At 34.7% G+C, this 13996-nt stretch overlaps 1 protein-coding gene across 1 annotated transcript; it reads left to right on the forward strand.

The window, feature by feature from the left end:
• Nucleotides 1-321: 321 nt before the first annotated feature.
• On the forward strand, nt 322-6833 carry LOC129004017 (nucleolar GTP-binding protein 2-like). Its single transcript, XM_054432390.1, has 2 exons — nt 322-442; nt 4778-6833. The coding sequence occupies exon 2, from the start codon at nt 4784-4786 to the stop codon at nt 6746-6748; it is 1965 nt and encodes a 654-aa protein (XP_054288365.1). The 5' UTR covers nt 322-442; nt 4778-4783; the 3' UTR covers nt 6749-6833.
• The last annotated feature ends 7163 nt before the right edge of the window (nt 6834-13996 follow it).

A 13996-nucleotide genomic window follows, 5' to 3' on the forward strand; every position in this document is an offset into this window, starting at 1 on the left:
TCTATGAAATCAACTCATTTTTATTCCTCATAAGAAAAAACATCTATTTCGTGAATAACTCACAGACAAACAACAAGCAAAACACAAATCATACAAAATTAATAAAAACAACTTAATATCCAACAATTAATTAAATGGAGTTCTTTTAACTTTTCCAGAAATCAATCTTAAAGAGAATTCAGATAATTGAAAAAAGTGTTCTTCGCAGCTGCATGGTTTAAAATTCCTAAGCCTAAGCCAGCCTTTTAATTAAAACCGATACAGGAAAAAGCTGAGACTTTTGACGTTTTATTATGTTTTGACCTTTTTCTTTTTCTTTTTCTTTTATCATCATGATAACTAACCTCAACTTTCAGTAATTTATATTTTTTAATAATATTGTTAAATACATCTTTCGTTTTGATTGTACTAAGCTAATTAAACCAACCAGTTACTTTCCAAGGTATATATTAAAAATACTCATTTATTGTAAGCTAATATATCGTAGGTAGGATAACTTTGATACGAACGATTAAGGTTATGATATTGACCATGTGGCTTGCATTCTTTATTTTTCTTCAATTTAAGGACTAAATTAGTTTTATGGAATTGTATGCGTTAACTGAAACAATAAAACTGAATTATTTCTAATGTGATGAGGATTTTATCACTTGCCCAAATGCACCGACATAATAGGCCTATTTAGGTTAGGCCTAGGTCTCGGCTGAGATAGCGGCGATGTCATATTTGTACAAATTCGAAGTTTTGATGACGATTAGAATTATATTTAACTTAGGCTACCCCTATCCCTATTCCCTTTAACTTAAATCACCTAGGCCTAGGGGCGGATCCAGAATTTATGTTTTGGAAGGGCACAACCTGGGGGTCTGGGGTTATGGACTGGTCCTGCTTTACAGTTTCGGGAATTAATGGCCCGCGAAGCTTTATGCTAAAAAAAACATTAGTATTTGATACCAAACACTAAATTGACATGGTGGCAACACTGGAGAAAGATTAATTGAACCGACATTGATTCTGATTGATCATTTTACACGTTTCATTGACAACGTAGAATGTGTGAGGTTTGAGGTTATGTTTGGTGTAATGCGTAAAGCAAGGCGTTCACTAGAATAACAGGCCATGCTGCAGGATATATGACGTCACACTAGTGGATAGATTTGTTGATAGATTCACTGCAATATCCCATACGTTTTAGGTAGGCCTACCGGTAAATAAGCTGGCTGTTTGTCAGATTTTAACTCCACCCCTGTGACGTAGTGTTGCGCTGCAGCATGGCTTGTTTTTCTAGTGGGGCTTTGGTAAAGCAAGGGTATCCCCCACCTTATAATTGGACTGTGAACGATACTAACTCCGAGCAGTTGTTTGTGTAGGCCTAAATGTTAATTTTATCAAGTGTCAAGTTAGGTCGTTCTGGGGGAGGGGGGGCACGTGCCCCCCTTCGGATCGGCCTCTGCTTAGGCCTAAGTTTGTCTCTACTGCATTTTCAGTGACGACTATTTCTTTGCTCACCTCTGTAATTTAGTTAGCTAAAGACAAGCACAGTTCCGCAGAGAACCTAGAATATATTTAATGGATAAATTAATAACTTGATATGAATATTAAATCAAATATTTCAATCGATATAAGATAAACATTGCTTTTCTGTCTTGCATTTTTTTTCAAGTTAGTTGAGGCTAGAGTACTGCCCGATATTCTTTAATAGTGCGCTACTGTGGCGTTTAAGCTTAGTTTAGTTTAAGAAACTCATGTAGACCTAAAAAGAAGATAGGCCCACCTCGTAGGCTACAAATATAAATTTATATCCTTGTAAATTTATCTATTTAACAAATTACACTTAAACTATAAAAACTTTTGTTTTTATAAATTTACCTTTTTTGTTTGTACCTATGTTAAACTAAATTAAGCCAAACACTAAACTAACCTAACCTAAGGGAAATTTCACACAAAACCACTTGTGGCTGCCACTAGTGGCCGTCACTGGTTACCGGCTCGGCAACTGCAGTTCTGATGGTAGGGTACCTTAGGCAACTGACAAGCCACTCTACCTTTGTGCGACTGCGAGAAAATGCTGACGAGCAATACACATCTCATTCTTTTGGCTTTACCATAGACTAACCAACACAAGTAGACTTCTCATCCCATTGTAAATTTTGAAGCACGTTTTTCGTGTCTAGTTCATGTACGTGACACATGGGCGCTAGTGTTGACGAAACTTTGTTTCTATTATTTTAGGGTTAATTTCTTGATTTGTGCTTTACTGTTTGGTTACCGTATATAACTAGGGGACAAGTTATTGTTTATGATTAGATCGTATTATTTGGCTAAACTTGGTTTTAAATGGCTGTAATAACGGGAAACAAATTGTAAACAAAACACGACCTCTACATAAACCGTACAGAACTAACAATAAAATTGTCTTCAGCTGTTCCATAAGGATGAGAAATCTACTAAGGGAGTATGTTTTATCTATGGCTTTACTAATGATGAAAATAGGGTGAAGACACAGGCAAATGTTCCACGTTCATCCAATACTAACCACTAGGAAGGACAATGGCCTTTATTACAGATTGTTAAAAAAATGTTTTCTGCTTCATCATTAGGTATTATAAACAATCAAATAAACAGTTCAACATGAAACCACTCCACAATTAGCATAAGTGCGCCTGTCTCCAGCTGCAAAAGTCTGTCTCTTATAAAAACACAAATGAATAAAATATTATAAATACAAAGCAAATATTTTTACTACTTAACAACTAGGTAATATGACATATCAATAACATACTTAACACGTTCGCGGCGGCATGGGAGCGATCGCTCCCATATGGAACCCTAATGCCATCCGGGTGGGTGTGATCGCTCCCAATCTGCATAGCAGTACGAAATGATTTATTTTTAAGCCAGGATTAGAGCTAGAATCTTGAAACCTTGTACAGCACTGCTCAATAGTATACTGTATTTTGTTGTGGTGTAGGTTGGTGGTAAATTTCCCCCTAAAATCCCCCTCTGGCAATCTAAAAATCTACTTTTTGTCCTGTCTTTTCCCTCCATTTGGCAATACAATTCCAATGGGACCGGCTACGTTCCAAGCAGTGCTGCTATCTGTGGGTGTTTAGCGAACTACGTCGACTCTCGTTGTAAAGCAGGACATCCTCGCACGTTATTTGTTATTCGTCAGACCGAAATTAAAATGCCAATCACACGCAGCAATCGGGTTTGTTCGATGCTGAGGGCTGCGCCGCACCTGGGATACGCCCGCCATTTGACGTGCTGCCGCAAACGTGTTAAATTAATGTATTGGGGACAAAACATTTTATACACGTAGTTCTGCGTTGGCGGCCATTAGTGGCTTCATGAAGGTTCCCATTTAATTTAATGTCTCTCGACGAGCTGCCGCCACTGCAGTTGCACGAGGAGACACAGCTCGACCACTGTATCCTGACAGGAAACCACAGTGGCAGCACCTGAAGGCCCCCATTCAAAACAATGTTTCAGCTGTGACAGGCGACCAGTGGCCTCATGTGAATGGGCTCTAATGTATTGCAGCACAGTATGTAAAAAGTCTTGAAAAACATAAAATCTATATTCTTATTGCATGAAAACTATATCTGATACCTATGTTATAAATAGGCTACCGTTTTATCATTTCATCTAGGGTAATAATAATCGTAGGTTCTTTGCGGAACTGTACCCCCAAAGACAACCAAACATAACAGCAATAGGCTACGTGAAGCACCATATTACTGAGAATTGAAATGTCTGACAAAGCCTAAAAGCAAACGATGTTACAACTGCCAAATCCACTGCGCATGCAATTTTCCTTAGCTTGATTTTGATAGGTTATTCAAATAATGGCAAGCATATTTCTTTAAAACTTTTTTCTCAGCTTGTGTACATCCTAGGAAAAATCTACGCATAGGCCTACAGTCAGAAAGATATTTCCCTGCAGGTGTGCATAATCCCTTTATAAATTAAAATAGGCTAAAAAATAAGCACAAAAATGAATTTACATTTTTAAACAATAACATAGCCTTATTCGTTGCTATGCTGGTGATGAAATAACATCAAAATATAAACAGAAAATCAAAACAAATGGAAGAAATTCTAATCACATGTTTTATTTACAACGTGGGGTGAAAATAGAGAAGTATGTACATTAGATATTTTTGGTCGAGTTTTCTACCACTTGATGACCTCTACAAACGTAGACAATTATGAATTGAATACCCTGAAAAATACTGATCACAATGTAGAAGTGGTATCAACTTCACATACTCTTAAAATGGCGACATCAAACTGTTTAACTAATTACTTCTTACTGCATTTTACACAGGCACAATGATCAATTTTTATCTTTATGCACACAGTATAATATTTAACGTTGCTTTAAACTTAAACTCAATTTTTATGCAAAGATTTATGTAGGCCTATGCCTGCCTATTTTGTAAGCCTAATTTAAAACCCATTGATCCCCACTTGATTTTGGTTTAGTCTGTTCTCTGTCACTGTTCATAACAATAGTTAAACATCAACTCAGTTACGTTAGTATTTTGGAAAAGTTGTTTAAACAGATTTTAAAACAGTCAAAATTTGTAGTTGTAGGATTTGAAAATCGGCATTTATATTCTTTGCTCTCTAAAATCTCATTTAATATGAACTAATACCTATTTCAATTATTATCTGAAAGTGTGTAGCAAGGCAAATTATTTCTGCCAATAGAGGGACAATTGTTTTAAGCTATCTTACATAAGGCACTAAAAAGTCTTTTATTATTTTACAGACCACAATGGCCAAAACAAAATCTACTCCGGGAGCTCCCCGGAAGCAGGGGTTCAACAGGTCTGGCCACAGTATGAATCCCGAACGGAAAGCAGAAGGTCTCAAAGGAGTCGCCAAGGTGCGAACCAAAGCCACAATAAACCGCTTGCAGATGTATCGCAACTTCAAAGCTAAAAGAAACAAGGTTGGTAAAATTATAAGTCCCGCTCCTTTCCAAGGTAGGCTTCCTCAAGGCACTGTAGCAAGAGTAGAGCCTAACCGCAAATGGTTTGAAAACTCAAGAGTTATTGGTCAAAACGCTCTACAAAAATTCCAAGACGAGCTTGGTAAAGCAATGAAGAACCCTTATGATGTTGTAATGAAGTCTACCAAACTCCCAATTACTCTGTTGAATGAAAAAAGTAAACACGAAAGAGTTCATATACTGGAAACTGAAAGTTTTGAGTCAGTTTTTGGTAAGAAAAAGAGACGTAAACGGCCTAACTTACTGGTAAGAGACGAAGAACATCTTTCTGAAGTTGTGAATACAGTTACAGATACATACAATGACAGCAATGATTTTAACATTGTAAAAGAAGACACGGGAGAAAGAGATGTTGCCCGTGATTGGATTATGGATGCAGGCCAGAGTCGACGAATTTGGAACGAACTGTACAAGGTTATTGACTCATCAGATGTTGTGATCAATGTGCTTGATGCCAGAGACCCTCAAGGAACAAGGTGCCCTCAAATTGAAAAGTTCCTAAAAACTGAGAAGCCTCACAAACATTTGATTTTTGTCCTTAACAAAGTTGATCTTGTGCCAACTTGGGTCACTCAACGTTGGGTAGCCATCTTGAGCTCAGAATATCCGACCATTGCCTATCATGCATCTTTGACCCATCCCTTTGGAAAAGGAGCTGTAATAAATATACTTCGCCAATTTTCCAAACTTCACGCTGACAAGAAACAGATTAGTGTCGGATTCATCGGTTACCCAAATGTTGGCAAGAGCTCTGTGATAAATTCTCTCCGTTCAAAGAAGGTTTGTAAAGTTGCACCGATTGCTGGAGAAACCAAGGTATGGCAGTACATCACGCTGATGCAGAGAATCTATCTTATCGATTGTCCAGGAGTTGTTTATGCTACTGGTCAGGCAGAATCGGACGTAGATAAAGTGTTGAAGGGAGTCGTAAGGATAGAAATGTGTCCGGACCCAGACCAGTACATAGATGCTGTTCTTCAGAAAATACAAAAAGAATACATCGTTAGAACATATGGAATTCAAAACTGGACTGACAGTGAAGACTTTTTGACCCAGTTAGCGTCAAAGACCGGTAAACTGCTCAAAGGTGGTGAACCTGACATTCCCATTGTTGCAAGGATGGTGCTGAACGACTGGCAAAGAGGAAAACTTCCATATTACACCGCACCAGCAGGGTTTGAAATACCCAAATCTAAATTAGAAGAAAACACAAAAACCACTGTTCAGAACACTCAAGATTCACAAGAAAACGATGTTTCGAAGAAAGAAGAAACAATTGCAGAACCCAGCAAATCAGAACCTATAAATAACGGTGAAGAATCAGAAAACAAGTCAAACAAAATATTAAAACTACCATCCACATATAAGGTAATACAAGACTTCACCAAAATCCGAGTTACAACTGACTTCCCTGCCCAAGAATTGCACAAAGAAGAAACTACTCTCCCTGAAAAGATTGAAAAGCCACTGAAGAAACGTAAAGCAGATGAAGAAGATGATAGCGATTCAGACATTTCCGACCTTCTTAAGGATGAAGAGGAAGAGAAACCTGATGAAGAAGACAACGATGAAAATCTTATGAAGAAGATGTCAAATCTGACCAGTAAAGAAAAACGAAGTTTGCTGAGGAGAATTAAACGAAAGAAGACTGGAAGCGACTTTTATGAAGTTACTAATGTTAAAAATAAAAACAGGAACAGGAAAGTGCCTAAAGTTAAAAGGAAATAAATGTTTTATGGTTAACCATTGTAACTTGATTCTTTTGTATACTCTCCGTGATATCTTATAAATACATACAATTATTTTTTTTAATTTTTTTCCCAAGGTACCATTTTGATTAGTTTTAATTGACTGTAAAATATTTAAAGACACTTTAACCCAAGTAGACCTTTAGTTTTGTTTGTTTATGAGGTATTTGTTTTGAAAAAAGTAAAATACATCTCAAAAACTGGAAAGGTGGGCAAATAAGTCCATTATGCAATATATAATTTTTGAACAAGTTTTATGTTGATGCATACAGCTAACAATGATCATACCTCAGACAATGTTGTCATTAAATGTGATGACGAAATTAAAACAAGTATCAACATTATTCATCTCCTTTCTGTTAAACAGAAACATGTATAAGTTTACTAAAGATTTTTCAGGAAGAAAATTAGATTTCCTAAATATTACAAAGATATTTCTGTTTCTGCTTTCTTCTTATGCATGATAATGTTTTGGAAGTCAATCCTTGTGTCAGTAATCAATTTAACCAAATAATATTCAATACAGCAGGTTTTTGTACTCAGTTTCAAGGCTAGTAAGTCATAGAGGGGAGAGTGGTGGGTGAAACGCTTAGAGGGGATGAAAATACTTTGGGAATTTAAACAATTATCCCCAAGAATATGTGTTAGAGTTATTTTTTTTAGTTTTTTTCTTTTGAGATAATTTTCTTGGAACTTGCCTAATAATTAGTCGACAACAATTATTGTTGTGTAGGTGTGGCAAATATTGAAAATAATATACTGTACTTCTATTCATATTGTGGAGAATTGATTACATAACAATGTTTAGCTTGTTTGTAACATTTCTGTGGAAGTAAAGCTAAGTTGACTTTGATATCCTCAGTTAATGGTTCCTGCAAGTTCAAAGGATTTTGTTCTCTTAATTGGATTATAATGTGCCCTGATCATTAGCATCGGTTTGTACAGTTAAATTTATAACTATAAAATAAATGTTAAAAAGAAGTAAATTTGACTAAATCCCTTTCTATATTTCTTATGTTTTCTTACCTATATAAAAAATAATGTACATCGTCCTGTAATCCAGCTACTAGGAGGTAACAAATTGAGAATATTTATAGGCATGCACTGTGGATGCAATACTCCCTGGTGTGGATTAACGTCTGCACGAGTGAGTAATACGACTATCCACAGTGCTATCCTGATAATTAGACCAATTCGTATATACCAAGGCAAAAAAGTGGTTCGGATTCCACTATAAACTGTAGGTCCCTTAGTTGCCGTTAGCTGTATGGGCTATTAATTAACAGCTGTGTATAAGGATTATGTCGGCCTTAGTCACTAACAAGACTACAAGATGGCGCCACTCATCTCCATTCATAATACCTACATTTGTATGGTTGCCATTTCAAAGAAAAGTATAAAGTATAAACAAATTGTATTCTTAATACAAAACAAGACACTATTAGAGATTTCTGTTTATTTGTAGATTTAGAATGAGTCTTCTATGGAGAATAAGCGAATGAATGCATTAAAATACAAAATTATATACAAATTCAAAATAAATTTGACACAAAACTGAATTAACTTATGCCAAATTGCTGCCATAGACTTTTGAACCTCACAAACTTTTAGATTCTTAAAAAAATGCAATAGTATACACCATTTTAGGGACACCATTTTTTTTCTGCATGGGCGGAGTTACAGGGGAGATCATATGGGGGCAATGTCCTTTCACCTAAAAATTAAAAAACTTAATAATTAATTAATTTACCTCATTTTGTAGAAAGTTTTTTTTTTCAAAAAAATTTGATTTAGAAATAAATATAAAGGTTGGTTAAATTGTATTGATGACGTAATGTGTTAAACAATTTTGTATTCTGGTTAAAAAAGTTGAATGACTCTTTCCCTATATGACTTACCGTATTGTACTTCATTAAAGTCGTTGCAGAAAGCGCAGCGTGGAATTTTGACTGGCTAACGACAACAAGTTGTGGTTACCACAGTTTCCCGATCCACAGTTCCGTCATCCCGTGACTGTGTCACTGAATTAATCCGTCTCTATTGCTTCATTAACTTTGTGTTTATATTGGAGCCCAACATTAAGGACCCTATGTTGGTTTTATCAATTAGGCACAGTAATCAGGTTATATTGATTGTTTTGGTGCTGTGAATGAAATGGGATTTTCCTTCTCTTTTAAATACAGTAGCCAATATAAATTGTAGGACCGATGTCTCCTACATAGTTGGAATTTTAGTTTAGATTTTGCAGATAGATCTCACTACAAATTGTAAACATGCAACGTGGCATTCATAATCCCAAAATCTTATCAAGAAGCTGCAACAGCCTGCAAAAATAATAGCATGAGGAAGATACTTTAGTATATTGAAACATAATTAAAAAACCAAATTTATTAAACTCACAAATCAGACTAAACTAAAATGTAAACAAAACATAATAATATAAACAGTCATCTGACAGATGTTATAAATAAAACATACCTATGGACTTATTTCTTGATACTTAACAAATACAAACTCGTATTAACTGTTCAGCCATCTTGTTAGAGGTGGCCACTGCAGATGGGGGACCAGTGGGCTGTTTTTCCTGACTATATTAAATATAGTCAAATTTTGACAAATATTGTGGATCTTTTAACGATACTTTTACAAATTCAAAACAGTATAGTGTTAAGCAATAACACTGCTCTCAAAAGTACCGGTAGTAGTTCTTTTTTTGCTTTAGTTTTACTGTAATTAAATACTTTCTTAGGTACTTAAAAAAACTTTGTATTTTCTGTCTTCATTGGAAATAGTCTATACTTATAAAAGGCAAAGCCCTCACTGACACACTCACTCACTCACTCACTCATCACTAATTCTCCCACTTCCCATTTACCTAGGAGGCTGAAATTTGGCACACCGATTCTTTAGGTATTAAATAGGAAAACTAAGTTGTTTTTATTCTGATCGGACCCTCGGGCTCCGCCCCAGTGGCTCTGGAGTTTCCCATGTTAACCTTATGATTGTTCATATTCAAAAGGAAATAATGAATCTTATAAGCTGTTTCAATTAAACAAGTTGGTTCTGTTCTATGATGTTCAATAGCATTTAAGTTACAATGATTACCAACAGGGTGCAGCACTATTATTTTTTTTAAATTTATGACAACAGCTAATTTGCAACCAAAAGGTGAGTGAGCGTAGCGAACGAACTTCAACCTGGAGGCGAGTTAGCGTAGCGAACGAGCTAACCTGAAGGCAAGTGAGCGCAGCGAACTAGCTCCAACCTAAAGGTGAGTGAGCGTAGCGAACGAACTTCAACCAGGACGTAATTGAGCCATGCGAACGAGCTCATCTTGAAAATTAAGAAGTTAAACGGGGCAAAGCTCGCGGGTACAGCTAGTATCAGTATATTTATAAACTTGTCAAAATCTGAGAAACTGGAGAAAGGATTTAGCTTTTAACATGAAAGATTTATGTAAAAAATGTCCCAAACTTTTCAAAACAGAAAATATCAAAATGTTTGTGGGGAGGACCAAATCTTCCACTTTGGGGAATCCATTCTTTATAAATCAGCTGGTTGAGATACATTTTTAAAATTTATTTTGCTCCATATACAGAACAGCTGTCATAACAACACTAATAATCTGACAGTAGCTATTGGGTGTGGCTGTGACGGGTCTGACTTAGGGGAGGTACGAATGAGGCATTTAGTTCAAAATTCCTCCGTGAACAGCGCTGTAGTAAAGAGCACTTTGGCAATGAAGGTTAACTAATCGCAAAAATAGTTCTGTTCATAAAATAAAATTATAAATGCCTCAAATTCAATTTTATTATTTTTTAATTATAAAATTAAACTATCATAACCTAACCGAACTAACCAAACTTGCTGATAAAGAAAATATAACAAAAGTGTAGTAATCGGAAAAATAATTCTGTTTATTAAATAAAACTAGAAATTGCTCAAATAAAATTTGTTAATGACTAAATAATAAAATGAAATTATAATAACCGAACCAAACCAACCAAACTTGCTGATAATAAAAAAATCTTGGATAAAAAGTTTAATGAAACCAGCGGGATTCGAACCCGGGACCTACAGTATATTAGTCCGGCACGCTATCCATTAGACCACCTAGGACGATGGCTTCCGACCGTTTTGTTACGGTAAAGACGTTCCCTCAGCTAAAAAGAAGCCCACAGCTGTCATCGTATCCTCTTCTATACCTCCCCTGAGTAAATACCGGCTGGGACACCTTTCTCTCACCATAAAGAAACATAACCTGTCAAACAGTTGTGAAACCTGTCTATCAAAACATAGCTTGAGGTAGGTTAAGGTTAGTCAAACTCTGTCATAACATTTCATCTACTCATAAATGTTGTCAAAATAAAAATAAAATGTTTAGTAAATGTCAACAATTTTCTTGATAAACTACATTTGTATGTTAAAGCATTGACTATATAACGTTAAAGCCATTTAACTGTACGTTTAACTCATTTAAATTAACTTTTGGAGTAACAGTATAATATTTAAGTTTTTGCTTTTGTTTTTTTTTTACAAATGTGATAGCAATGACAAGCTTATGGTTCCTAGTTTTAAGGCTTCCTAGTTTGCTAAACCAACCTAAACCTAGTTGCTAAACTTGTGTCATAACCAGGTACTAAAAATATAAAAAAAAAACAGTGAATAACAGTTTGGTAATATCATTGACTTGTGATACTCAATCAAATTTAATTTTTATGGATCAACCATAACCATTCATTTTTACTCTAAGAGAAAAATATACCCCTGCCACACCATACTTACTGACTAAGCGATTTTTCCTTTCCTTAACCATTTTTTTCCTTAACTATTAAGCGCATGAAAAAATAAGAAATTAAATTATAATTTGTTTAAGCTCTACAAATTGGCTTGGAAAGAAGTTGTAAAATGTTATGTATTAGGTTCTAAAATGGGAAAAATCTAATTTTTACTTCCAAAACCCCGCCTAAACCCCGTTTTCATAGTCCGATCATGCTGGTTTGCAAACTCATTCAAAGTTCAACCCCCAATGCTCTAAAAATTACGGTTCAAAAGCTACTGCAACTAGTGATTTTTCAATAAAATATCATAGTTACTCCCACTGTTTACCCATGATAAGGGTTTACAAGCTTATCTATCGGAGAAAGTATTTGTCAGGTTGCTGATACAGTTTTTCATTTTTTTTTACCACAGACTAACATGTAATACCCAAAAGATACCATAGTTTACAATATGACCCTGCCATTGTATGATACAATACAATACTCGTTGTAAGCAAAACATTTTATTTTACATCACAACACTCTGTTGGTTGCCCAATAATTAAACAATCCAGTAATCCACTGATAAATGAAATATTGAAACTAAGTTTTCTTATAATATTTATTGAATTGTTACAACTTTAACATGGCAAAGTGATGTCAACTTTAAGTGGGTTACGTCAAAGGTAAACACTAAGCCAAATGTATTTGTACCATGTTTAAGTGATATAATATATTACCTTCAACAGGTGGTCAGTTCTCCCTTCCTCCTCCCTCTCCCTTTACCCACCACCACCCCCCACCATGCCAACCCTTACAACCTTTGCTAAGCCGAGGTCATGTTTCAAAGCAATAAGTCTTCTAGTTTTCCCCACATTGTCAGCAGTAATTTTTCTTTTTGATTCATTATTCAAAACTTTTTATGTTTGTTGATTTTTTATTTGTTAAAATCTAAGAACATGTTTTATATAAATTAAGGGGGTAGTTTTGATTTGGTTATCATTGTTTGAATGGAAATGCTGATTCATATAAACAATGTATTTTCTGGTGGAAAAATATCAATAATATGCAAACATTTATTTTTATTCTTTAAGTACGGTATGTAACACTAGTTACCAATATATAATCTTGGGTTGATTTTCTTAAAATATTTAAATAGAGGGTTTAAGAACTAGGGTATGAAGCAGGTCTTTTTAAATAGTAAAGATGAATAATAAATAGCATTAGAGTATTTATGAAAATAAAAAAATAGATTAAATTGTATTGTACCTAATAAGTTATTTTGAGATCTACGTTGTCTGGGCCACACCAAATCTAAAATAGATTCACTGCAAAGTTGTTTGTCACTTTCTGTTAATGATGCAACTTTAAAATGTTTTAATTAAATTCAAAATTATGTTAAACATGTTATGAAGAACAAGTTCAAAAGCCACATAATCGCTGCTAAAATATTTAGTTTTCAATACACCTAGGGATATAATCAAGAAAACACGTTCTATCAAACTTGAAGGTAACATGAACTTGGAAACTTTCTAAACTAAGTTTATTACATACACGCCGCATTACTAAAAGCATCGTATGTACTAAGCGAACTTTATTCCCTAACTTAATCAGTTTTACCTTTATTTAGTTAATTTTATCCAATGTATTACTATTGCCATTAACTATTTAAATCATGGGTGGATTAATAACAGTTTTTGTAATTATTTAATGCATTTTAAAGTATGTTAAAACATATTTTACAACTTATCTTGATTTAAACGTCTAATCTACCTATTGCTGAAGAAATTTTGTCTTGTATAGAGTACAGGGCTTCGGTCCTCGAGGTCCCGGGGTCATATCCAGCCAATAACTAATGTTTTTTAACACGTGATAATCCCACGATCCTCTAGATATAGCCTTAAAAATGTGTAAAACAGTTCTGTCTAGAGTCTAGTGTCCTAGGATGTGAAGGTTATACATAAGACGAAAGAAAACCTTGTTTTGTTAAAGTAATCTCGTAAGGGACAATCACAACAAAACAACTAAAATAACGAGAAAAAAGTGTAACGATATTACATGAGATTGCTATTACAAAATTGCCACACTGAAGGAGCCTATAGTAGTAATTGGATTGCTCTGATATGAAAATCTAATTTTCCTCTTCAACTGTTTCTCTGTGAACGCTTCCAGCTATTGGAAATCTTTCAATATCGTGATATGATAAAATTGTCTATTTTAATCCACAATGTTGTATAAATAACAGTTAATTATTAATCATAACTTCTCACTAAATTAAATACGATGGATTAAAGTGAAGTAGTTGAGTTTTTAGATTGTGATAAATTGTATTCCCAGCTAGATTTGAACAATGTTACCACATTAATGCCATTGCAGTGTAATATTTAAATACATTTTTCTCCTAAATGTCCTGGAGTCAATTGAGAGAAACTGATAATAAAAGATATAAACTTATCAAAAGCATATAA

Source organism: Macrosteles quadrilineatus, unplaced genomic scaffold (assembly GCF_028750875.1).
Source record: "Macrosteles quadrilineatus isolate MER2022 unplaced genomic scaffold, UCM_ALF_1.0 Scaffold_9__3_contigs__length_116548681, whole genome shotgun sequence".
NCBI lineage: Eukaryota > Metazoa > Arthropoda > Insecta > Hemiptera > Cicadellidae > Macrosteles > Macrosteles quadrilineatus.

What these genes read in the sequence shown, in the direction of transcription:
- LOC129004017 (XM_054432390.1), top strand. Translation starts at nt 4,784, where the DNA reads ATGGCCAAAACAAAATCTACTCCGGGAGCTCCCCGGAAGCAGGGGTTC.